The 25,470-nt window shown below is 53.4% G+C and overlaps 9 protein-coding genes across 9 annotated transcripts; 4 read left to right on the top strand and 5 right to left on the bottom strand.

Annotated features, from left to right (window-relative positions):
• Positions 1-373: 373 nt before the first annotated feature.
• J4E88_010514 (uncharacterized protein) lies at positions 374-2,112 on the top strand (the record flags this gene model as incomplete). Its single annotated transcript, XM_049404105.1, has 4 exons — positions 374-492; positions 541-1,225; positions 1,325-1,790; positions 1,844-2,112. 4 exons carry the CDS (start codon positions 374-376, stop codon positions 2,110-2,112), a joined length of 1,539 nt encoding a protein of 512 aa, XP_049250196.1.
• Positions 2,113-2,476: 364 nt separating this feature from the next.
• J4E88_010513 (uncharacterized protein) lies at positions 2,477-3,673 on the top strand (the record flags this gene model as incomplete). The annotated part of the gene is made up of 3 exons (XM_049404104.1): positions 2,477-2,581; positions 2,639-3,325; positions 3,383-3,673. The coding sequence occupies 3 exons, from the start codon at positions 2,477-2,479 to the stop codon at positions 3,671-3,673; spliced, it is 1,083 nt and encodes a 360-aa protein (XP_049250195.1).
• Positions 3,674-5,967: 2,294 nt separating this feature from the next.
• Positions 5,968-6,581, top strand: J4E88_010512 (uncharacterized protein; the record flags this gene model as incomplete). Its single annotated transcript, XM_049404103.1, has 2 exons — positions 5,968-6,203; positions 6,290-6,581. 2 exons carry the CDS (start codon positions 5,968-5,970, stop codon positions 6,579-6,581), a joined length of 528 nt encoding a protein of 175 aa, XP_049250194.1.
• A 403-nt stretch (positions 6,582-6,984) lies between these two features.
• On the bottom strand, positions 6,985-9,339 carry J4E88_010511 (uncharacterized protein; the record flags this gene model as incomplete). Its single annotated transcript, XM_049404102.1, has 4 exons — positions 6,985-7,329; positions 7,382-9,036; positions 9,086-9,207; positions 9,275-9,339. 4 exons carry the CDS (start codon positions 9,337-9,339, stop codon positions 6,985-6,987), a joined length of 2,187 nt encoding a protein of 728 aa, XP_049250193.1.
• Positions 9,340-9,937: 598 nt separating this feature from the next.
• Positions 9,938-12,763, bottom strand: COT3 (Elongation factor 2; the record flags this gene model as incomplete). The annotated part of the gene is made up of 5 exons (XM_049404101.1): positions 9,938-9,955; positions 10,009-12,440; positions 12,506-12,563; positions 12,645-12,660; positions 12,756-12,763. 5 exons carry the CDS (start codon positions 12,761-12,763, stop codon positions 9,938-9,940), a joined length of 2,532 nt encoding a protein of 843 aa, XP_049250192.1.
• A 1,188-nt stretch (positions 12,764-13,951) lies between these two features.
• Positions 13,952-16,370, bottom strand: J4E88_010509 (uncharacterized protein; the record flags this gene model as incomplete). The annotated part of the gene is made up of 3 exons (XM_049404100.1): positions 13,952-15,001; positions 15,106-15,900; positions 15,957-16,370. The coding sequence occupies 3 exons, from the start codon at positions 16,368-16,370 to the stop codon at positions 13,952-13,954; spliced, it is 2,259 nt and encodes a 752-aa protein (XP_049250191.1).
• A 655-nt stretch (positions 16,371-17,025) lies between these two features.
• Positions 17,026-18,795, bottom strand: J4E88_010508 (uncharacterized protein; the record flags this gene model as incomplete). Its single annotated transcript, XM_049404099.1, has 4 exons — positions 17,026-17,067; positions 17,125-18,376; positions 18,430-18,580; positions 18,633-18,795. The coding sequence occupies 4 exons, from the start codon at positions 18,793-18,795 to the stop codon at positions 17,026-17,028; spliced, it is 1,608 nt and encodes a 535-aa protein (XP_049250190.1).
• Positions 18,796-19,679: 884 nt separating this feature from the next.
• On the bottom strand, positions 19,680-21,346 carry J4E88_010507 (uncharacterized protein; the record flags this gene model as incomplete). Its single annotated transcript, XM_049404098.1, has 3 exons — positions 19,680-19,916; positions 19,978-21,157; positions 21,267-21,346. The coding sequence occupies 3 exons, from the start codon at positions 21,344-21,346 to the stop codon at positions 19,680-19,682; spliced, it is 1,497 nt and encodes a 498-aa protein (XP_049250189.1).
• Positions 21,347-21,584: 238 nt separating this feature from the next.
• Positions 21,585-25,000, top strand: J4E88_010506 (uncharacterized protein; the record flags this gene model as incomplete). The annotated part of the gene is made up of 3 exons (XM_049404097.1): positions 21,585-21,714; positions 21,769-22,234; positions 22,288-25,000. 3 exons carry the CDS (start codon positions 21,585-21,587, stop codon positions 24,998-25,000), a joined length of 3,309 nt encoding a protein of 1,102 aa, XP_049250188.1.
• Between the last annotated feature and the right edge of the window lie 470 nt (positions 25,001-25,470).

Genomic DNA, 25,470 nt, shown 5'->3' with positions numbered 1-25,470 from the left:
GTTGGCGACGATGCGAGACCGCTGGCAAACTTTGGTGGGGTGGGCTGTGCGTTGGGTCGTGCGTTGGGGGCGATTTTAGCGCGAAAACAGTCCGACTGTCAAACTTGGGGTTAGGAGCTCTACTTCTCCACTTCGAGAGCTAGTAATGACAGCCATCTACCTTGGCGCGCGCGCGCTCCATCAAAAACGGCGCTGACAAGGACACCGGCCAGACCCAGCTGCGATCCGGCGTGAAGGAGGACCTTCCGGGGGGTGTGGAGTACAAATAAAGCAGAGGTGCGGCTGCGACGTTACGACTTGCCGTTGTTAAGAAAAAGGCCGTTCCCTCCTTCTTTCTCTCTGTACCTGAACGCGCTCAGGACGCCGCTTCACCATGGCCCAAGCCCAGACGGATTACGCGGCTGAAAAAGACACGCCGAGCAGCCAACATGAGGACTTCAAGCCAGAGGACGCGCACCAGATTGCGGGACACGGCCATACTGCTACCGACATGCGAGTCTAGCCACTCTCTTCAATCTTCTTTGCTGACAATGTCGACAGCTATGGCCATGCTTTAATGCAATTTGATAAAAAGGCAGAGTCACGTCTCCGCCTGAAGATCGATTTGTACATCATCCCGACCGTGGCCCTTCTCTATCTGTTCTGCTTCATCGACCGTGCCAATATCGGAAACGCTCGTCTAGCGGGCCTCGAAAAGGACCTTGGACTCAGTGGTTACGACTACAATACCGTTCTCTCCGTGTTCTACGTCAGCTACATTGTCTTCGAGATCCCGTCCAATATCTGCTGTAAATGGCTCGGTCCGGGATGGTTCATCCCTATCATCTCACTATGCTTCGGTATCGTATCGATTGGCACGGCTTTTGTTCACAACATTCATGCCGTTTGTGGTGTACGCTTTCTGCTGGGTATCTTTGAAGCTGGTATGCTACCAGGCATTGCATACTACATGTCTCGGTGGTATAGACGCTCTGAGCTCGCGTTCAGACTGTCGCTGTACATTGTCATGTCTCCCCTAGCTGGCGCTTTCGGAGGTTTGTTGGCTTCAGCGATTCTCACGCTCGATTCCTTCGGCTCGCTCACACGCTGGAGGATGATCTTTGCTATAGAGGGCATTGTCACATGCTGCTTGGCCCTTATCTCCTTCATGACGCTCACAGATCGTCCGGAGACCGCGCGCTGGTTGACGCAAGAAGAGAAGGATTTGGCGATTGCTCGTGTCAAGGTATGTCACCATCTACTGCGAAAGATGCATACCACAGTACAGCGTGGATTCGGCTAGACAACCCGGTATGTATAGTACAACTGCTGACTTTTGATCCAGTCCGAACGTGTCGGCCAGAACGAGGTTCTGGATAAGCTAGACAAGAAGAAGACGCTTCGCGGTATCTTCAATCCTGTGGTTCTGGCGACTTCATTCATCTTCCTTCTCGACAACATCACAGTGCAGGGTCTGGCTTTCTTCGCACCCACGATTGTCAAGACGATATACCCAAACGATACGGTTGTTTCGCAGCAACTTCACACCGTGCCACCATACATCGTGGGCGCCTTCTTTACACTTCTGCTACCATTCCTGAGCTGGAGATTCGATAGGCGCATGATTTTCTTCATCCTGGGAGCACCACTCATGATGATCGGATACATCATGTTCTTAGCCAGTACAGATGGGCAAGTTCGATATGGTGCTACCTTCCTCATCGCGTCGGGAGCATTCTCGTTTGGCGCGCTGTGCAACGCGCAGGGCTCTGCTAATGTTGTGTCCGACACGGCGCGTGCATCCGCTATCGGTAAGTACCAGGATTTTTACGTCATAACAAAGCAAAGTCTGACTGAATGTTAGGTACTGTTGTCATGTTTGGCAACGTAGGCGGCCTGATCTCGACATGGAGTTTCCTCCCTACAGATGCGCCTAATTATCCAATCGGTAATGGGCTCAACCTGGCGACCAGCAGTACAATCTTGATATCGAGTATTCTATTGTTGCTCTGGATCAACAGGAGCAACAAGCAGCGTGATGCCATTGATGTTGACCAGGAGCTGGCTGGCAAGTCGCAGGGAGAGATTGAGGATTTGGATTGGCGGCATCCGTCGTTCAGGTGGAGGCCCTAAAGGAACCTGCATCACGAATGTATTATACGAAACAAATGCCAATCATCACTCTTGCATGAAGAAATACCAACTGCAGTACAAGATGCTCCTGATGAATCCCAATGTGTGTTGCATGGCAAAGACCGAGTAATCCCCGTCATCCGGATTCCCCGCATCGATCGATAAGCATACCCACCGCCCCGAACGCGACCTCGGTCCAGGAGCTCTTTCGTCATGCATCCGAGCACGACAACCATGATGAGCTATTCGGGTCGTCGCTCCGCGCATCTGAGCTGCACATATCTAATCGCGCTTCCTCCCTAGCCTGTGCACTCGACATTGAACTGCTACGCGTCATCACATCACGTCTCAAGCGCCATCAACCATGCCTTCCGCCATCGTGATCAGACAAGTCGAAGGCAAGCCAGGCAAAGTCTACTACCCACTCGAGAAGATAACCGTTCCCGAACCCAAGCCCAAAGAAAATGAAGTAAGCTCCCTCTACAACAACTTGACACTCCCGCACAATCTAATCCCCATCACCCAGGCCCTCATAACCCTCACCGCCGCCGCGCTCAACCACCGCGACCTCTTCATCCGCCAACACCTCTACCCCGGCACAACCTTCGGCGTTCCCCTCCTCGCAGACGGCGTCGGCATCGTCACCTCTGCCGGCGCATCCCCCTCCGCACAATCATGGCTCAACAAGCGCGTCTTGCTGAACCCGGGTACGGGCTGGAAGGACAGCATGGACGGCCCCGAACATCCCAAGGGGTATGCGATAATGGGCGGCACGAAGAGCAATCCCGTGGGCACACTACAAGATGTCTGCGCGCTTGACGCCAGTGAGCTGGAGGAATGTCCCGACCATCTCAACGACGAGGAGGCTGCTGCGCTGCCCCTTACCGGGCTGACGGCGTGGCGCGCGTTTTGGGTTAAGAGCGGGAATGCGATGCCAGGACGGAATATCCTCGTCACGGGCATTGGGGGTGGTGTTGCGCTTATGGTGCTGTTGTTCGCTGTGGCACAAGGTTGCAATGTGTATGTGACGAGCGGGAACCAGGACAAGATTGACAAGGCGGTCAAGTTGGGTGCGAAGGGAGGTGTTATCTACAAGGAGAAGGATTGGGATAAGAAACTTCAGGCCATGCTGCCCAAGGAGAGGAAGTACCTCGATGCTATCGTTGATGGCGCGGGCGGTGATGTTGTTAAAGTGGGAAGTAAGATACTCAAGGTTCGTTGCCCCCTCCCTCTCCATTTCCTGCAACAATAAGCTAATTTATCGTCATAGGCCGGCGGCGTCATCTCCATATACGGCATGACCGTATCACCCAAAATGGACTTCCTCATGTCCGCCGTGTTGCGCAACATCGAAGTCCGTGGCTCCACCATGGGTTCGAGGAAGGAGTTTGCTGATATGGTGCGCTTTGTCAATGAGAAGAAGATGAAGCCGGTGGTCAGTCGCAGTGTGCATGGTTTGGATGTGGAGAAGATTGATACCCTGTTTGAGGATATGAAGAGTGCGAGTCAGTTCGGTAAGTTGGTTGTTACGCTGGGGCAGGGCAAAGCGAGTAAGTTGTAAGGGTCTATCGATTACTTCGATGCGTCTCTCTTCAGAAACCTAAGTCTTTGTCCGAGAATGCCACACTTTACAGCTCAGTAAAGCTACCATGAGGATTATGCTGGCGCCCGACGAGCGCATATGGACCGCCCGTGTTTCTTTGTCCGGGGCCTGTATGAAACTAACGGAGTGAGCGGAGTGAGTGAGAGGAGGGTCGGACATGCACTCCCTCCGGCAATACATCGGAGATAGAGGCTGGGTTACACAGATAAGCATGACTACATAGCATCGCTTTTGAGCCCCCAAAAAGCTTCTTCTTGCATCATCCACATTCACTCCTCGTCTGCAACGGTTACGTCATAGTCAAGCAAGGATATCACCACCATGTCTACACGAGACTCGGATAAGGAAAAACCTTACATACCCCATAACAGTCTAAATCAGGATGGCTACTCCAAAGAAGGCGAGGCGACAGCTACATGCTATTGCGGAGCTGTACAACTAGCATTTGTAAGTTCGTGCTCCAGTAGCTCCAGTCTTCCTCCATCAAACACATCTAATGCTCAACGCAGCCAACCACCGCCCCAGGCCTCGTAGACACCTTCGTCTGCCACTGCACCGATTGCCGAAAGATCACAGCGTCAGCTTTTACCTCAGCCTTCATTGTCGCGGCTTCAGCTGTCAAGCACATTCGCGGCCAGGACAACCTGAAGAAATTCTCACAGTCCCAGACGACTGCTTCTGGCCAGGCGATGACGAACTGTTTCTGCGATACATGTGGAACGCTCATGTACCGGCAGAGTGAGCGGCATCCCGAATTTACCCTAATGAGGCTTGGTATGTAACGTTCTTCGGTCAGGCGAGGTGTGTACTAAATGCAGCAGGCACCGTCGACGATCTGAATCTGATGGAGGGCTTACTGAGACCCAAGCGAGAGGTCTACGTCAAGGACAGGGTGAGTTGGGTCCATGGAGTGGAAGGAGCGAGGCAGAGTGAGATCATGGAGTAGCTGTTGAAAACCAAGAACTGGGAAAATGAACAATTACCATGGCTGCAACATGGGGAAAGTTCACTTTACAGTACTGTCTCAGATACAAGGTTCATTGGTGTCCTAGCTTGATGTCGCACCTACTCAACAAAATTGAGGGTGAACAGTAAAGCTTATGCAGTTCCCATGAACACGACCCAACGGACATGCTTACCAAATCACCGATATCCTCCAAATCGCATGCAACCGATCCCTGCATATCCTCAGGAACCACCAATCGGCCACTAACACCGCAGATCAGGCCTCAAGCGTGAAGCCGTCCCAACGGAAGTTACGCGACGCGTGCCATAATTGTTTTTGCTGGCTTGGGAAGACCAAAACAAGTCCGTAGCAACGAACCCTCCCCTTTCGTCGTTTGTTTCGATCCATTCGATCCCAGAACCGGGGGTCCGTTGTGTTCTTGAATCCTTACCTTGTGGGGCTGGAAGTGTAGGAAATGCGGAGTCGGGGTTAAAACGACGGTTTTCCATGTGTGTAATACATCGATGACGAAATGATATATTGGCTTACTGAGCAACACCATCGATAACAACAACCACAACAATAGCCGGTATAGCCACTGAACGAACGGAAGGGAAAACACGGCCTGCATTATCTGGATCTGTCAGCCAACTTAGCAGCTCCCGCGAAAGTTTTAGTGCTCACCATTACAAATCCTGGGGTACACAACATATCGCGAGGCAAGGGAGGGAGAGGAACATAAAAAAGAGAAGGAAAGCCAGTCGCAACCATGAAGTTCATCAAGCAAATCGCCCAGCGCCTGAATCCCGACTTACACATCCCCGGCACCGACAATCCACCACCAGCCGTGCTGCGCAAGTCAAAGAGTTCAACTACACTACTAGTAACAGAGAAACGAAAAGAACTCTCCACGCCGCCCTCGCACTCCTCTCTGCGCAAGAAAGCAAGTTCCATGTTCCTAGGCCGCGGGTCTAACATACAAGATTTCGCAAACTGGGGAGATACACCAATCCAAAGTAGTGGCACGCCTACCGAGGCAACAGCATCAGCAACTAGTCTTCCCCCGCCTTTACCATCAACACCAGTACGAGCGCCAGGAAACGCCTACGCGCTATCCCCATCCCCGCTTTCAACACCGCGGCCATCGACGCAGAACTCCTCAAGGACAACACAGCCTTCCGCGCAAACCTCAAGGCAACCCTCTACCCGCACGTCTACCAGAACATCAACCAGGACCACCCAAACGCCCACGCCTGTAGTACCAGCGACGCCCTCACTAAGAGATCCCGCGCCAATAGCATCATCCATGGCCATGTCCGTCAGCACATCCGATAAATCCCTGCCTTACTTCCCGCTCGCAGGGCAGGCCAAAGACGGGTTTTCCAACAACGAAGAAGCGACTGCGACGTGTTTCTGCGGCGCGGTACAGCTCGCTTTTCCGGTCGAGGGCCCCGGTTTGGTATCGACGTTTGTGTGTAATTGTGCGGATTGCAGGAAGATTACTGCGAGTATGTTTGCTAGTAATTTTACGGTTAGGGATTCGTAAGTTTCTTTGTTTTTCTATTTAAATGGTTCTGGGGGTGTGGATGGGGGAGATGGAAGTGCAGTGACTGACTGAGATATAACAGACACCTGCGCCACCTCCGTGGTCGTGCGAACTTGTCGTCGTATGGTCAGGCCTCGACGATAGCTTCGGGTCATACCATGACGAACTACTTTTGCAAGACTTGCGGTACGCTCATGTATCGCGTTGGCGCTGCTTTCCCTGATTGTTCCATCTTGCGGCTTGGGACAGTGGATGATTTCAATCTCGTCGAGACGAAGTTGAAGCCGACGCGCGAGCTGTTTGTCAAGGATCGCGTGAGTTGGTTTGAAGGTGTCAAGGGGGATGAGGTGAAAAGTTTTCAGGCTATGTTGTGAACATGGTGTGGGTTTCCAAAGGCTTGGAGGAAGGAGTTTGGTAACAGGGGAGGATGTTGTACGGAACGACGTGGCAAGTGAACATGTTGTTGGGGCTGGTGTACGGAGTTGGAGGGATAGGGGTAGGCTCAACTGGTAATGATTAGATAGGAGGGCTGGATTGTAATATTATATGTGAGGTGGCGCGTTGGAGCCTCTTGAATATCTGCGCCAAGATGACGTTGTGAGGCTTAGGATATGGTATATTGATGCATTGCATTCATGCGAAGAGACTATCTCGAGAACACACCATGCTCCTTGACCTAAAAGCATGACGCCACGCTGATGTATGATAGTAATATAGAAGAAGGAGAGAAGCCCGTTACAGAGTCTGTCACTGCACATCACATGCCAAGGGTATCACTCACAGCCACTCATCCACATCATCCGCAACATCCATATCCGCATCAACGCCACCCATCTGCCGATCCTCATATTCTTCAACCTTGATCTCCTGCTCTCCGATAGTAGCGGAAGAGTCATCACCATCATCGTCGTGAGGAGCTGTGGGTGCATCATTCGTCGTCGTCACGGATTTGAGACCACCAAAGGCGTCGTTCGGAACCCATGCGAGATCGAGTTTGCCAACGTCGGGAATATTGAGGGATTGATCGAGGAAAGTTTCTGCTTGGTAGCGCTCTTTAAAGGTTAGGATGAGCGTGTCGGCTTGCTCGGGGTGACGCTCAATATTTGTGCATTCGGGTATGTTCTGTACATATCGTTAGCAGAGATGAACGAATACACGTATAACTTCTACTCACGAGAAGGTGCTGCCGCAGAGACTCATCCCTCGGTGTATCTGGCTGGATCTGGGTGACTGCCAGACGCCTAGGCCGGTTGTCGAGCTTCTTATTCACTACACTTCGACCAGCATGACCACCTGCACGGCCCCTGTACGCGCCCCGGTAAGGTCCAAAGCCCCTACCCCGAGGTGCAAAGGGAGCGTATCCTCGACCTCGGTAAGCTGGATTGAAGGCGCCACGGCCATGTGTCTCCTGCTCACCAGGACCATGTTGATCGAAAAGTTCTGCTGCTTCGGCCTGTAGCGTGGCAAGAGTCTGGGCGAAGTCGTCGTTCGGGTCCCCTGACAGTTCAGCAAGTTGTCGCTTAATCTCTTCTATCTCCTTGTTCTTTTCTTCCAGCTGTCTCTCAATGTCAGCAGCTCTCGCGTCTGCTTCCGCAGCCTTGCGACGACGCTCCTCGAACGCTTTCTGAGCTTCTGCCTGCCTAATGGCGATCGCCTCTAGGTCGAGCTTCTCTTCTTCGTCTTCTTGCTTCTCTTGGGCCAACTTTTCCTTTGTTTCTGGTGCGTACCAGTAGACCTTGACGAACCGGTTCTCAAAGACGGCTTTGGGACTATGATAAGCACGCCTAGCGGTCTGGCGATCAGCAAACTTGATCACTGCTAACTGCCTCCTAGAGTGTAGCTCGAGCTCATCGATGTCACCAAACTCTGAGAAGTAGCTCCGTATGCTGTCCTCGTTGAAATGCTCCGCTGGGATCTGCTCGACGACAAGAGTCCTATTCAACTTGTCACGCGAGTAGCCCGGCAAAGAGAACGATGCACGTGCCCTTCTACCCTTAGTTGCACGAGGCTGACTACCAGACACTCCTTGCTTGTTGAATCCTCTGGATGGCTGTACAGCAAGGAATGACTGCTCCGGATCGTATTCGGGGATTTCGTCAGGCGAAACGGCTACGGCGGCGTCGCTATGTTCGTGTGGACATAGGCTACCCAGCGCGCAGAAACCCCTCTCGTAATAATCAGCACACTTTGTCTTGGGTTGTCCTTGGCTTGAGCCACCGTCTTGCGTATTGGAGAAAGGAAGTTGAGGCATGCCCGGCAGATTTGCCCCGAAGGCTGCTGCCATGGCAAAGAAAGCCATGGGATCTGAGGTATCGAACGGTAAAGGGCCTGGTGGCGGCGGTGGAAGGTTTGCGAAATTCGGCATACCGCCAAAACTCGCGAACGCGTTCTGTGTCCGCGCATCTCCAGTCCCCGCATTCCTACCGCCTCTGCGAGCTGTCTGCTTCGACGGCCTGTTATTTCCTGCGCCGCTGCGGGTATAGTGTGGATCCTGGCCCTCTTGTGACTGGCTGTTGTCCCTCTCCAACACCTTGCGTTTCCTCGACTGATTCGAACCATCCTGATATAAACCCTGCGCAGTCGGTCGATCGGGTAAGAGGTGTGATGATGCCGAGTTCCTATTCGCAGCAGGACCTTTCGGGGCCCCGAATGGCACGTTCGACGGATGCGGTTCGTATTCGAAGTTCGTGCTGCCAACTATGGACTGTATGGGCGCGGATTGTGAGGCTTGAGAGGATGCTTGTGGTTTCGCGTCATTCGCTTTCGGCTTCGGAAGATAGCTCTTAGCTTTGAGTGCTGCAATAACGTCTTTTGCAAAAGGCTCGGTGTCTTTGGGCCATTAGCGACGAATTGTGACGTAGTCTTCGCATGCGCTTACTCTCCGGGCCAAGGAAGTCTTGCAGTGACTCGATCAAGGTACGCTGCACGTTTGCATCCGTATCGTCGACGGTAACGAGAGCGGCTACATAGTCAGCGAGCACTCCGCCTTCCACACCGGAGCTGCAATGCAGGTCAGTATGCGCCTGCGCGACAGCTTTGGTGAGAGCAATGTGTAGCTCCGACTTACATGTTCTCCACGTTCGGCAGCAACCAACTCTTGAACACGGCATGATCTTTCTCCTCGAGTAACATGGCGAATCCTAGTAGCAAATTAAATTCATAACCAGGTTGCGCGATCGCGTTAATGTCGAGTTGCAGTCTGGTACTGCGCTGTGGTGTTTCTGGTGTGACTTGGATTGCGCCGAGCGTACATCTTTCGCGTTGCTACTAGCGCGACGGTAATGTCATAGCTCTCTTACCCGTGAGCACGTGACGCCGATACCCCGCTACATTCACCATCTCGAACTCCTGGATGATCTAACCAGAAGGAGGTGCACCTACCAGGCCTGGACACTGCATGCATTCACTCACAACAACATCACCTTTACTAAAACACGTCACACATGAAAGATGCTTAGGTGTTTGTGCGATATAGCTTGATTTTCTCCAACTATACTACACTGAGAACATGTAAGGAAAAGGGTCATCATCCGTATCTTTCGTGCAAAGCCCCAAAAAACCTGACTAATATCAAGGGCGAAACCGCCCGGACCGACATTTACTAGCTCTGGTTGTCCCATGGGGGAGCTGATTGCGTCATACATCGACCAGCGGCCACGAGCTTGCCCATGACTGTCGGATGACCCAGAATCGCGAATAAAGGAAATCTAACGCTTTTGCGAGCATTCCCTTATAGCTTGTCGTAGTACTGCAGGATTCGTTAGCATATGCTGTTTCTAGACCATGCGGGAGGAAACTTACGTTGGAAACGTCGGGCACTTCAGTCTTGATACCCTTGCGCTTGCGCATGTCGAAGACGATCTTTCCGGTGAGGGTGGAGGGGTCAAGTGCCGAGCCACCAGTGAGATGTTGCCAATGGTCGAAGACTTGTTGTGGGAAGGCCTGTCCACCAGTGGCGGCACGGAGATCGGCAGTGAAACCGAAGGACTCGTTGACGGGAAGGTACGCCTTGACGTTGAATAGAGGAGTACCAACACGCTGGGCCTCCTCGAAGACGTGACCTCTCCTGCGGGTGAGGACACCGTAGATACCACCCATAGCCTGCTCGGGAACCTGGATCTCGCAGAGGTAGACGGGCTCGAGAAGAGTGGGCTCGGCAAGGAGAGTGGCGGCGTAGAGGACACGGCGCGCAGTGGGGATGATCTGACCACCACCACGGTGAATGGCATCAGCGTGGAGGGTAACATCCATGATGTTGAAGCGGATGGAGCGCATGGGCTCCTCAGCAATGGGACCTTCCTTGGTAGCCCACTGGAAACCAGAGACGACGGAGTCCTTGATTTCACTCAGGTACTGGACGGCCTTGGTCTGGTCAACGAGCAAGTTGGCACCGGTGGTGTCGGGACCGAAGCACCAGATCTTACGGGCATCGGTGACGTCCCAGCCGTGCTCGTCAGCAAGGATACGGGCACGCGACTTGATATCATCACGAGGAGCGATGACACCAGTCTCGATAGCGCGGGACACCTCCTCGTCCAAAGGCTGAGCAGTGAGGTAGAGACGGTTGTGCTTGTTGGGCGACTTGGACAGCGCGGTGATGCTGGAAGTGGCGTTGACAGTCTCACGGTACTGCACGACGGGGTCGGAGATACGGAGAGGAACACCGGCGTGGTCCTCCTCGAGATCCTTCAAGCAGATCTCCAAGTGCAACTCACCGGCACCAGCGACAACGTGCTCACCAGATGGCGAGATGTAGGTCAGAACGCAGGGGTCGGACTTGGAGAGACGCTTAAGACCCTCGACGAGCTTAGGCAGATCCTGGGCGTTCTTGACCTCAACGGAACGCTGCACAACGGGAGAGACGGAGAACTTCATAACCTTGAGGTTGTGGGCAGTCTCGTTGGTGGTGAGGGTACCAGACTTGAGCAAGAACTGGTCAACACCGACAAGACCGAGAATGTTACCGGCAGGGACGTTGTCAATGGGCTCGATGAAACGACCCATCATGAGAATGGTACGCTGGATGGCCTTGATGAACAAGTCCTCCTTCTTTCCGGGAGTGTAGTTGGGTCCCTGAATGCGGACCTTGAGACCGGAGCGGACGGTACCGGAGAAGACACGACCGAAAGCGTAGAAACGACCCTTGTCGGAAGTGGGCACCATCTTGGAGACGTACAGCATGAGAGGACCGTTGTGGTCGCAGTCCCGGATACCAATGGCGTTGACATCGTCGTGGGGACCCTCGTAAAGAGTCTCCATACGGTACTTCTGAGCGGTGACGGGAGAAGGAAGGTGGAGAATCATCATCTCGAGGAGAGCGTCAGCGGCGGGAAGGAACTTCCTCATGACAACCTTGAGGAGCTGCTTGCCCTCGAGATCCTTCTCATCGGAAGTGAGCTTGATCTCAAGCTTCTCGAGGAGAGTGGGGATCTCGTCGGTCTTGAAGTTCATAACCGCCTGGAAGATGCGGAAGATGGGGTCCAAGATGAACTGGTTGAAAGCACGCTCGAGGGGCTGACCCTCGTGTGTGCCAACCTTGGTCCACTTCTTGGTCTTGGGGTTGAAGAAGGAGTCACCCCAGAGACGCTCCATCATCTTGTTCTTGTCGACACCGAACTTCTTGGCGTACCTGGAAGCGAACTGGCGGATGGTGAAAGCCCAGCCGTGGAGACCGGAACCGAAGGCGATGGTACCCTTCTCGGGGTAGACCTGGACATCACCAAGGGCCTTGTCGTAGTAGGTGGCGATGACGACGTTGACGGACTCGATGACACGGGAGAAGTTCTGGTACAGGTCCTCCTTGCTGAGCTGGAGCTCGAGAAGAGCACGGTCGACCTTGTTGATGATGACGACGGGCTTGATACGCTCACCAAGAGCCTGACGCAGGACAGTCTCGGTCTGGACGCAGACACCCTCGATGGTGTCGACGACAACGAGCGCACCATCGGTGACACGGAGAGCAGCAGTGACTTCAGATGAGAAGTCAACGTGACCGGGCGAGTCGATCAAGTTGATCAAGAAGTCGTTCTTGGTGGTGGGAACGGGGATGTCCTTGAGGTCGTCCTCGTCCTTGAGGGTGGCGTACAGGGAGATGGCAGTCGACTTGATAGTAACACCACGCTCCTGCTCGTCAGCTCGGGTATCGGTGAAACGAGCCTCACCAGCCTTGGCAGCCGAGATAATACCGGCACGCTGGACGAGCGAGTCGGTGAGGGTGGACTTTCCGTGATCGACTGTGGTGGGGTATGTTAGCTTTCTGTCCAGCCCGATGCTGCGGGGTTGCCACGAGAGCGCTTACCGTGGGCAATGACGGACATGTTCCTAATGTTCTTAGGGTCGTCCATGAGACCACGGATCTAGCCGCGCAGTCAGTATTCATCCTTCCGGTGTTGCTAATATCGACGTGTGGTGCGGGGTGATGTGTGCGCGGAACGTACCTCCTCGACGGTGAAGCTGGCGTCATGTTAGCGATTGTCCAATTGTTCCCGCAGACAAGAGACGAAAGGTCCAAGCCTGGAAGGGAGATGGGGACGGCGTCGGCAACTTACTTGACCATCTTTGCGGTGTTGGTACTGTTCTTCTTTTACGAAAATTCAGTGGAGGGGAGTTGACGAATACCCCGCTTTGAGCGCGCGGATTCGGTGTATAGGTCGCGGGTTGAGCTGATGTCTCTGGCGATGCAGTCGACCAGAGTCAGACAGACGGGAGTTGATTATAAGCCGTAGAGGCGGGCGTGCGTCTGGTGAGAAGAGTTCTGCGAGGGGGAGCGAAGGTTTTTAGTAGAGCTAGTGGTGGGGTCAGTCGCGCTTTCCTCGCTAAAGCACGGCCCACCAGTGGCGCGAAGTAGCCTGTAATGCCCAAACTGGCCATGCTGCGGCGCCCTTTCGCTTTCGTACCGCACAACTCGATGTGCTGAATTCTTTGATTTCCCCAGAATCGCGGCCATGACTCCACTGATCTCTTGTGGTACTGCCAGTCGCTCGTCTGCGGATTACAACGCGGCGGCCCAATACATACCATTGGGTAGCGCCGCGACTGGTGTGGGTCATGATCGGGGGGAAATATCGTCACTTGTAATTTCACCTACTAGATTTGGCCTTGCAGCGGAAAAATGCATGGCTGCATGTGCCCCAGTTGGGTGTTTGTGGCAAGTTTACGCCTTGAAAAGCCCAGAATCATCATGCATTGGTACAATGGTTACCATCTTTCGTGATTTCCTTGCCAACAGCGCCATGGCACAGGTTTCAGAGGCACCTTGGTTGGAATCCGTCCGGAAATAGATGACCTCAGCAATCTAATCGAGCAATTTCAGTGCCCTCCCGCCCTTGAGGAACGCAACATTATGACTCCCCATGCTTTCCAAAGATCGTCTGGGTCAAGAGCAGGCGATTCACAAGATGACGCTTTGAAATCCAGTCGTGAGGCGTACGTTCATGAGGCTGCTACCACGTTGGGCTTATCCCCGGTAATTCCGCAGCCCTTTGGGCCCACTGCATAGTCATGTCTCATTTTCTCAGGGCATTACGGAAATCATTTTCGGAACACCAGTGAAGTACAATGTGCGTTGGCCGCGAAACCATAGTCTCAAGTTGGAAAGCAGAAGTACATTCGCTTTCCTGTCCAAAAGGCCTATCCTGTCCAAAAAGCCTATCCAACATCACCAGAATCTCCAGTAACCAGAACATGAACGTCGCCCCTGACATCTCCCCTTATCACAAAGACGAGGAGCAAGCAAGCTGTGGACTCATTCGTCCGAGCTGCCGCCTCTGCCTCTACCTCCACGATAGCCACCCCTTCCACCCCTTGCCCTGCCCCTGCCTCTGCCCCTTCCTCTTCCTCTTCCTCTGGCATTGCTGTCCTCGCTGTCAGTACCTGCCCACTGATGCCCATCATTCGCGGAGAGTGCTTTATTCGTGCTAGTTGGCTGCTTGTTCTTGACATCTACCGCAGGAAGTGTCTCGCTGCGTGCCTGAGGCCTGGTCGTTCGACTGGGCTCTGGTTCTGGCGAGACTTGCGCCATGCGATCCGGATGGATGAATGTTGCTAGTCGTCCTGGTTCGTTACGCTCTTCGGAAGTGTTGCGCACCACAGTTTTCTGCGGTGACGCATCGTCCCTGCCTTGTGCTTCAGCGACTTGCGCTTCACGCCAGTAGGAGGGTTTCTGGTATCGATCTTGGAAGGGAGGTGTCGAATCTTTTCGGGTGCGGCTGCCGTAACCTGCCTCATGGTAGTGTTCTCCTTTTTCGCGGCGCTTGCCTCCACGTGTGCCATCACGGCTTCGGTGGCTAAAATTTAGGTGGCCATCTCGGGGGTCATGCGGAGGTGTAAACCGATCTGTCTGGTCAAAGCCCCGCTCGTGATCTGCTTCGTCGTGGGATAAATCTGACGGCTTTCGCGGATGTCGCTCGTAGCTTGACTCCATTCGATGAGCATCTTCATCATCACTGACATCGCCCCGCTTGGCCAGCTTTTTCCGCTTCTGTGCATGAGGGCGCTTCCGTGATCGTTTGCTATGTGCTTTATCTTCTGAGTTCCTGTCGTGAAATGAAGCCACGGCATCGTCATTGGCCTTTTGTTGTATGATGCCCTTGTCAATGTCGTCGAAGTTGGCGGCCCTTCTCGATGGATGGATATTCTCTTCCACGTGAGCAGCTGGCTGAGCAAGTGATGCCTCTTCTGAGCGCTGGCGGAATCTGTCCCAGTACCCTCCTCCGCGCTCGCTGCCCCCACTGATCCTCAGATCTTCAACTGCGGCTGGAACACCGTACCAGTCATCCGCACTACCGATAGAGTCCTATCAGTAACATTTAGCTTCGCCTCTATCGTGCGCAATACGATGCGCAAAAAATAGAACAGCAAAATCCAAGAACGTAAAATCCATGTTTATACTCAACGCACTCTTCCAACTCTTGCCCTATCTCTCTCCCTCTCGTCTGCCCTAGGTTCATTCGGCACTTCTACCTCATACTCCTCTTCTTCGACCTTGTGGAACTTCTCAACTTCGGCGCGCTCACCGTGCGCACGGGCAGCGTCCAACATGAACCTGACCGTGCCGTTCTGACCACGAATGCCGATTGCGGACTTGGGTGCTTGGTCTGCGCCAGGCGAGAGTGCGACGGGGGTGGCTGGGGTAAGTGGACTGGTAGGGTCGATGCCATTGCGAGGCTTGGCACCGTTGGCTGTGCCTTCTGCGTCGGCGGCTTGCTCAGACTTGTACTGAGAGTAACGTGGGATGTGCGCTGCTGAAGCCTCCTGGTTGAGTCCAATGCGGATGTTGATAAAGTGTTCGAGTGTGTAGGAGGGTCCGACCGAAGTGGCGCTGCGGTGATGGGTGTACAGATCGAGCATATCGAGAAGCGTCTCCATAACCTCTGCCCGGCTGGTAGCCCACTTCTGGTATCTCACAGGTCCTGCATCCACGAACTTGGCGGCATCCTTCCCGTGCAACCGTGCGGCAAGCTCTAAGCATGCAATCGCCAAGGTCGGCGTAGACTGCTTCAGCGGTGCGAAGGTCCTGTATGAATCGATGCTCAGGTTCCACGTTGTTTTAGCCTCGTCTTTCGCGTCAAATCTCAGAGCTCTAGCAAGCTTGACCATGACCTTTTGGGGGTATCGGTTGCGGAAATCGAAGCCGGCGCTTTCGAGCATGAGACGTTCGAGGCCGATGATAAGCTTGGAGTGGTTATCGAAGCGCTGTTAATGTGTTAACTTTGAACTCGTAGTTATTCTCGCTCACAAGAGGTGCATACCGGATCATCGCTGCTCAGGCTCTCACCAGGTCCAACCTTGAGGTTCCAGTGGGCGCAAAGAATCTCCCTACTCTTCTTTAACGTATCCTCAATCTTGCAGGCTGTGAAGAGTGCAGCAGCTGCCGCGTCGGCCCAGTTGTACTCATTGTCCGCGTGTAATAGCCTGAACTTGTGGTAGTAGATCACAGCTGTGTTGAAGGTACGGATAGGCAGCTGCAGCGCGCGCCGGACTTGATCTATCCAGGCAACGCCTTGCAGGCGCACGGCATCCTCCTTGGCATCGCTCATATGTATCTCCGCGAGACATTTCTGCATGCGCGACTGCAGGATGTAGGGCTTCGCGATCTCGATGTAGGACGGGTGTGGTCCGACGCGCTCAGGATCGCGCTCCGAGGGAGAGGCGGTGGGCGCCATGACGTGCGCTTTTGTTCAGAATCTGTGCTGAACGTCTTGCGTCGTTGCGACTGTTGGTGTTGGGGTGTCGGTTGAAAGCAGCGTGACTGTGCGCAATCGGTCGGGCATTCGCTCCTCTGCCGCGCTTTTACGATGGCGTCCCAAGCGAAAAATAGCAATCCGTGGAAAGGTTCTGGGGCTGGGAGGATGCTGCTGCTGGCAAGCAGGCGGTGGAAACACGAAAGACAATCGGCATGTGGAGTGGACTTCAAGGGTCAGGGTCATAGCTCTAGTCCCTGCCCGCGGTAGACATGTGGACCACTGAGCTTGCAATCCACCCAGCACGTTTTGCAACAGCACGCGAAGATTGTTCTTGACTTCATACATTCTCCATGCCATTATCGCTGTCCTATATAAGGCCGTCCCCTCCCCAGCTTATCCCCTCTTCGTCCCAGTATTAATTCATCCCAGCTTACACTGTACTCATGAAGCCAACGGGCTACTTCTCAAGAAGCGCCAAGGGCCGTAATCATTAATGTCTAAAGATGCAAGACCAGAGTACAAGTGTACCTCTGCCTTGGACGAACCAAATTTTCAACACAGAAATCTACGGACGCAGATGCAAGAAAAGATCGCTCAATGTGCGCATCACGTAGCTGAAAAGAACATTGACTGTTTATGCCGCTGTTCGGTCCTTGAATGTAAGAAGGCAGTCATCCTATAGAATGTTAGCGAATGATCTGAAGAGATGTGGATGGTGCGCAATACGACTTACCATAGGGAAAATGGTGGCAAACACCTTGATCACCTCGCTCTGATCGGTGACCTTGTGGTCCCAGTCAAGCAACATACTCGCCTTGCCAATCATCAACATCAGGTTGGCTTGCGCGTATGTCTGGCCCAGGCAGTAGTGGGGACCTGTGCCGAATACGAGCCAGTTCTTGGTTTGTTGATCAGCGTTGCCGGTGATCCATCGCTCGGGCTCGAACGAGTCTGGGTTGGGGTATGCTTCAGGGTCGTGAAGTGCCGGGTAGGTGGTAGGAATGACCATGGAGCCCTTGGGAACGGTGTATTCAGGTGTTACAGGGAAGTCCTTCTTAGCGAGGTAAGGAACCATGATGACTGGGGGACGGTAGCGGAGAGTCTCCTTGACGACAGCGCGGGTCCATTGCAACTTCTCGATGGCGTCAAGCGAAAGAGTACCGTGGACATCGCCGTTTCTGGCCTTGATGTTCTCCTCGCGGATCTTTTCGAGGTACTCGGGGCGGTCAGCCATGATCTGGAAGAGCCATGTGGCGGCAGAAGAGGTAGCGTCCTGGGAAGCGAAGAGGAATGTGAAGATAGTCATGGAGATCTCAAGATCGCTGAACCAGCGGATGACAGTCGCGGGCTTCTCGGCGTCATCGACCTTCTCGCCAGCTTCAACCCTCTTGCGGTACTTCTCAGACTCGATCATGTTGTCTACCCAGAAGTCAAGAATGCACTCCTTCTTGCCACCAGCAGCCATGCGGACCTTGCTCTTTGCGGCACACTTGGAGAACTCATCCAGGACCATGTCAGCGCACTTCTTTCCGTACCAAGTCTTGGTGAAAGGGATAATGATAGGGAAGTTGACGAGCTCGAGCGCAGCGGTGATCAGGTAGTAGTCGTCGGCGATCTTCTTGACGGCCTCGTCAGAGGTGTAGTGACCAACAAAGGTACGGCAGCTCAACGCAGTGATCATGAGGCGGAACTCTTGCATCCAGGGAATGTGCTTGCCCTTGTTCTCTACTTGCGAAAGCTCCACAAAGCGCTTGAAGTATGTGTTGTAGACTTCCTCCTGACCGGGTAGGTACTGTTCGAGCGCTTGACGAGTAAACAAGCTGTTGAGACCTTTGCGGTAGTCGACATGGGCACGGCCGTCCAGGAAGACCCAGTTCTCGGGGCGGAGGAGTTTCTGCGCGACATCGACGACGCAGGGCTTAACGAAGGCGGGGGAGTTGAAGATCTTGCGGGCCATGTCGCGGGTAGAGGCAATGACGACGAACCTAGGAGCGGTCAGCATAGGCACAGACTGAGGGCAGGTGACAGGGTGGCATACTTGTGGAAGACGGATACGCAGCTGAGAGGACCCGACATCCATTTTTCGTGGTACTTCTTGAAGTCGGGGTTGACAGACTCGAGGAATGGACCGATGAAGGGTATCTTCCACGAGGGACCGACGATTGAGCCCTTGTTCCAGATGTATTTGACTGCGCGAGTGTCAGCAATGTCCGGCGCAAACGTGACATATGTAATGCCTACACTGGTCGTACGCCACCGCCGTTATGATGAGCGTCAGAGCGAGCTTCCAGGCATTGAAGCCGGAGAAGACGGAGGATAGGAGACCGCTGGTATCGAATTGCTGGAGGACATGCGCAACTTTTGCGTCCGCCGTCGGCGAGACAAAACTCGCGTTGACCGCCATGTCGAAGAAGTTAGGATCGCGCCGCGCTGTGTTGTGTACGGAGGAGGCGCGAGGGTCGCGGAGGGGAGGACGTAGAGAAGCCAAAGGGAGTCAATCGACGCCGTATTATATTCCCGCGCGAGGACGAAGCCGAAAAGAGGATCTCTGATTGTTTAATTGCAGGGCTTGGCGCGAGCGGTGGCCACTGCAAAAGGAGCCATGTCAATCACATCGACTTTCGGACTCTAGTGCGTTATAGGCCTGGCGCCGCCCGGCGAGTCGGATTTAGCACATCCGGGCGCGCGACGAGTGGACGCCCATGGATGATGCTGCCGTATAGAGCGCGGCATCTGTGGTCGGCGGATACGACCATACGACGCATGCGTGTCGCCGGCACATGCAGTGACGTTGTTCGGAGACTAAGCCTAAGTCGTGCGTTGTCTTAGAAATCCACTGTAGGTCTCAGATCTCGAGATCGAGGGACGGGGACCGCCCCATACAGTTCCTGCCCTGGTTTTCAGGCACGCGGCCAATCGGCATCTTCGCCCGCGCCGCAAAGCACGGCATCCAATTCAAGCTTGCGCATCGCATGTCCAACACGCCACCGCCGTGAAGTATGCCCATTCTATCGTAATAATATTCGGGTCAACCAATTACATGCTACCAATATCAATGTTCCCAAGGTCGCGGTAGGGTATGTCGCTGCAATGTCAAACTGCGACAAGGCCATACCTGGTCTGACAGTAGTAGTCGTCATCTACGATCATAGAAGCGCCGATAGCATTGATGGCACATCATACAAGGGAAACCCCGAACAAGTCTAAAGATTACACTAGAATAGAGAGATAGATTAGAAGATCTAGCGTTGATGCAGGCTCTAGGGTGTTTCCTCTTCTCGAGTCCCTCTAGCCCCACCTGCGGTCAAGAGGCACCGGGTTGATAGAGCTGGGCCAATATCTGCCTTCTGTGATGGGAAGCGTGGCCTCGGTAGCTGTAATCGAGTCCATGCCCCATCGCTCGCGAAGCATGTGGTCTATTTCAACAGCGGGATAGCCAAACGAGATGTCGTTCGCATCCATAAATGGGATTGCAAGGTAAAATTGCGCCACCCAGGCGCGTTCGTCCTGATGAACGGCTTTCTCCTGTATCAGTGTTAGCTCAGTGCTGGTCACTTAGCCAGACGTTGGCGATTGCTATACTTACTTGCTCCCATTGCTTTTGTGTCAAACCGAATAACCCACTGATGTCACGCGGAAAAGCCGACATGGGTGGGTCATGATGCGTGACCTTGACAGAGATGTTGTCACAGTCATACTTCATGATGTAAACCCAGTTCCTGATAGATTGCAGAAAATTCACGTAGTTGCATTGAGCGCCCAGCCCAAACTCGTCATCTGTGAAATCTGGGAGTTCACTCATGATAACAAACTCGATGTTGATATCGTGCTTGGACCGCTCCCTCAGAAATTGACCGAGACCTTCCAAGTTTTGCTCCGTGAAGCGTAAGAAGCGTCGTTCGTAAGAGTATTTATCAAGCTCCGTGAGGTGATCTCTTTGCATGTGCTCGTCGAACTGCTCAAATTTGAGGCGAACCTGGAGATTTCTGATGTGGTTCCTGGGGTACAGCAGTGGTTTTGTCTGAACAGCCTCCGGTACTTCCCAGGGGGTACCATCTTCGTCGTCGTATCCCACTATGTTGTGGCCGGAGTGATTTTCGGAAAAGCTGTATATAGCCCGTTCAACGCTGCATATGGAAAATGTGTTGAGCCCGTAGTATATCTTCTGAATCTCATACGCAGCTTCCGCACCAACGTATCTGGGGTCCAGAAAATGGCTGGATGGAAGTGGCATATCCCTTGGTGGCTTGTGTGTGTGTTCTTCTCTGACTCGGCCGTCAGGAAGGACAGTGGTATTATCGTCGTCGTCGTTATCAACCCGATGGATTAACTCCAAGTTCGCGATGCGTTCTGTAAGTTCCAGGCTCAATTGCACATCGTTGCCATCATCGGCTTTCCCCGTCTTCACATCGACGTCCGGGTTGTTACCGGTGATAGCGCGGTAAGGAGCTGGTGGTGCCGCCCCCCTGAACGAAGCGGTTGGTCCCACGAAGCCGTCGTAATGTTGCCTCCGTAATGGATCGTGAAAAGGCTTATCGTATCTGCGGAAGTGATAGTATGGGCCAACGGGAATAGGACGATCGGGTTCAACGCAGAGGAACTCGTACACCAAGTCGCGCAGCTCCACGGGGAGCTTTTGATGCATCAGATTCACGAGCCGCAGACAGTCCTTCATTGCGTAGTAGCGTAGATACTTCTGATACACAACATCATTGGCACGTGCTGCCTTGTTGGTCTGTTCAAGCTCGAGCTTCTTTTTAGTGATTCTGCAGGAACGTCAGCTACTCGAATGAATGGTGCGAGTCGTTGTGCAAGTCCGCCATAGTTAGGACATGCGACGCCTACGTCACGGACGCAGTTGATTCTGGCACTCACAGATCTTGTTCGAATTGCGATTGCACGGCCATCCGACGGACGACCGCTTGGAGCTGTTCAAGCTCATTTGGATCATTCATCTTGCATGCGAAGAGCGAGGAAAATTGAAGTCTGGGGTTTGAAAACTTAAACGTGTCGAAGGCGCAATTTACTTATTCTGAAGTCTGAAACGTGAAGCGGGAAGCTCATCAGTGCGGAGTACGACCGGTTGACCCCCACATTTAGCGCGTCACGTCCATTGGCTAGCCCGAAACGCGTCGCGTAGTCACGCCGTCCGCATTCAACCGTCTCCAGGACGTCACCTCGGCATGGGTTGACATGGCCACCATCAAGGCCATCGAGGGCCGCTCTGTGCATCAGATCCAGTCAGGCCAGGTCATTGTTGGTCTGGAGTCAGTCTGCAAAGAGCTTGTCGAGAACAGCATCGATGCAGGCGCCACATCAGTTGGTATGTCTTCGCCCCACGATTTCTGGTTGACATAAGCTGACTGATGGTGAACAGAGGTGCGCTTCAAGAACTATGGCCTGGACGCCATAGAGGTTCAAGACAACGGCTCTGGCATTTCCCCTGACGACTACGAAACGATCGCGCTCAAGCACTACACGTCCAAACTCGCTACCTACGACGACCTTTCGTCCCTACAGACATTCGGCTTCCGTGGCGAGGCCTTGTCGTCGCTATGCGCGCTATCCAACTTTCACATCATTACGGCTCGGCCCTCTGACGGCCCAAAGGGTACGAAGCTGGAGTTCGAGCAGTCCGGCAAGCTGAAGGGGACGTCGGTGGTAGCAGCCAAGCAGGGCACGACTGTGGTGGTCGAGACACTGTTCCATAACCTACCTGTACGGCGGAAGGAGCTGGAGAAGAACATCAAGCGGGAGTACAACAAAGTGCTGCAGCTGCTGAACGCATATGCTTGCATCAGCGTAGGCGTCAAGTTCTCGGTGAGCAATCAGATACCGAAAGGGTGAGTGCAGATCCAATATCCATCCACCCATCCATCGTGTTGACTCAATCAAGAAAGAAGACGGTGGCTTTCTCGACCAACGCGAATGCGAGTACGCGAGACAACATCTCCAATGTCTACGGCGCAAAGACGATTGCTGCCCTGATTCCTCTAAGTCTCGAATTCGTCATGGACCCTTCGAGCCGGCTGGGTGCCACACAAAGCGCAAAGAACTGGAGCACACAAGAGGAAACAGGTTCAAAAACAGTCAAGATAGTGGGTCACATTTCCCGCCCTGTTGTGGGTGAAGGTCGCCAGACACAAGACCGACAGATGTTCTTTGTGAATTCGCGGCCTTGTGCTCTGCCACAAGTTGCCAAGGCCATCAACGAGGTCTACAAATCCTATAACATCACGCAGTCGGCTTTTGTATTTGCAGACATCCAGCTGGACACGAATGCCTACGATGTCAATGTTAGTCCAGACAAGCGGACCATCATGCTCCACGACCAGACCACGCTATTGGAGAACCTCAAGGACGCTCTTCTAGAGCTATTTGAGGGCCATGATCAGAGCGTACCCCAAGCTCAACTCTTGGGCAAGAAGACACCCACATCCGCCTTCAAGCCGCCAACAATACACGCCCGTGAAAGCACCACCTCAGCATTTGCAGGCGACCGAAGTGAATCAGAAGATGATGTCGAGCCTCCCCAAAAGACTCCAAAGAGAGGTGAAGTGCTATCTCCTCAAGACACGCCCGATATGAATGTCCGTCCAGGCTTCGTAAAGGCAAGTCTCATTGAGCGGTTTGCTGGCAGGGACTCCGAAGAACGAACGGTCCGTCCAATGGTACGACCTAGAAGAGCCAGCTCCCCCAAGAATAGAGAGTCACCCGAAGAGCCCATGTCCGCTTCACATGTCCCTCCACGCAGCCCTTCACCAGAGGAAAAGAATCAGGTCGAGCTAGCGCGCTCAAGGTCACAGTCACCATTGTTTGAACCAGAAGACGAAGCAGCAGGGGTTCCGGTCAGGCTTTCACAGCCTTCGAAAATCGTACAAGATTTCAATGCCCGCATAGCATCTCAGAGTCCTCACAAGCAGGAGCCAGTCATCTCGTCAAAGCGTCCAGAATCCACTGATGACGGCGACGATGAACAACAGCCAATCCCGGCCATAGTACAGACACCACAGAAGTCTTGGTCACAAAGTACCATCCAAAACGCCTTTGATCGTATGCGTCCAATGCGCACACCAATCCAACAAGCTACTATAACTGTTGGTGACACGACGACGGTTTCCACAATCGGTACGGGGAGCCAATCGATGGCTGCCAAACGCTCTAGGATACACACACCCAAGTTTTCTCTCTCCGGTAAACCGCTGAATCAGACGCCAAAGAGGAGTTTATTCAAGAAGGGCCTGAGCGGCTTTGCAGCACCGGGTACCCAAGCTGAAAGTAGTGAGGAGGAGGAGGAGGAGGAGGAGGATGAGGACGAGGGGGAGGACGAGACTGGAGGCGCGCAAAACAGTCTTATGTCTGATGCACCTGTACGCTCTCCATCTCCGCATAAGCACCTGCCGTCCCGCGGCTTTGAGGAACCGCGGACGGATGATATCGCTGTCTCATCCAGCGCTCCACCGCCACGCGCAACAGTCATCTCCGAAGAAGCTCCAGAAGAGGAATCCTCGTCTGATGGTGAAGTACAGCCTCAAGCTGAAGCTGAAGCCGAGATCGCGGACGATGATGAGTATATAGAAGATTCCGAAAAGAAAGAGAGAGAAGAAGCGAAGATTGCGCAGCTCATTGCTGACGCTGAAGAAGCTGCAGCCCGGCCCACTGAAATGAACCTCAAGCGCGCCAACAAACTATTCAAGGTTACTCAGAAGAAGTATTGGACCATCAATCTTGAGCGTGTCATCGAGACAGATGTGGATATCATTGCTCGGCACCTACAAACTGTACAGGCATCCTTCGACGCGTCGATTGTGGAGACCGATGAGGCGACTGCACTACCGACAAGCACCCAGCTGAACCAGGAAGACCCAGAAGAGCGTCTCAGCCTTACAGTAACGAAAGCCGACTTCAATGAAATGCGCATCATTGGTCAGTTCAATCTTGGCTTCATCATCGCTGTACGGCCGCCTACATCCACATCACCCACGTCAGACCTCTTCATCATCGACCAGCATGCGAGTGACGAGAAGTACAACTTTGAGCGTCTCGCTGCCACGACAACGCTAGTGCCACAGCGACTAGTCCACCCACACCCTCTTGAGCTGACTGCCGTGGAGAAAGAAGTTATCCGCGCGAACAAACCCTCACTCACCGCAAACGGCTTTGTTGTCGATCTAGACACCGAGGATGAAAACGGCGCAGACAACCATGCGCAGTTGGTCTCATTGCCAATGTCAAAAGAAGTCACCTTTACGCCTACGGATCTAGAGGAACTCCTCGCACTCATCGTAGAAAGCCCACAGTCTTCGTCCATGTCCACATCGTCGCATATACCGCGCCCCTCCAAGGTCAGGAAGTTACTCGCAAGCCGCGCCTGCAGAAGTTCGGTGATGATCGGTAAGACCCTTCAGACGCCACGCATGCGAGAGATTGTTCGACACATGGGCAGTATGGGTAAGCCGTGGGCTTGCCCTCATGGCCGGCCTACTATGCGTCATCTGTTTGGGTTGGAAAAGTTGCAGGGTTGGACAGAGGGGGACGGCGTGACGGGAGTTGATGTCCAGGGGGAGAAGACCGATTGGAACGCGTATCTGAAGGATAGCAAGAGATGATGAAAACGGAAAACGGAGATGATATGCTGCAGAAGGACCAGAATACACAGGTATCATTACGTGACTTGCTCTCCATCAGCGCTGTTATCAATGACTAGATAGAACATGTCGTCTTGGCCAATAAACTTTGCAGTCCTGTCGACATGTTCTATCTAGTTATTGATAATAACGCTGATGTAGAGTACTGCTCAGAGTACCTACACTTGAGGTTGCATATTACTAGGATAGATGGAAGTACATCGCGATCGCAATCGCAATCGCGGATGTTTGGCATACACGTAGACGCCTCGTTCTCTTACCCGATTCAGGTGTTTGCTCATGAGAGTTCGGCTGCTGGTACGGTCGTTTGGCTAGTACTCCCCGTTGGTTTCTGTATTGGGTGTGTGTTTTTCTTCTTACTTCTGCATTCGTATTCCCCGTCATCTCACCTTTTACGCTTCCAGAAAGATCTCTCAGAACTTATCTCAATA

The sequence above is a fragment of the Alternaria novae-zelandiae genome (genome assembly GCF_023758075.1).
Source record: "Alternaria novae-zelandiae strain BMP 2774 chromosome Unknown scaffold_34, whole genome shotgun sequence".
NCBI classification, from domain to species: Eukaryota; Fungi; Ascomycota; class Dothideomycetes; order Pleosporales; family Pleosporaceae; genus Alternaria; species Alternaria novae-zelandiae.
Note: the sequence above shows the minus strand (reverse complement) of the source record. Positions and strands in the feature narration are given on the sequence as shown.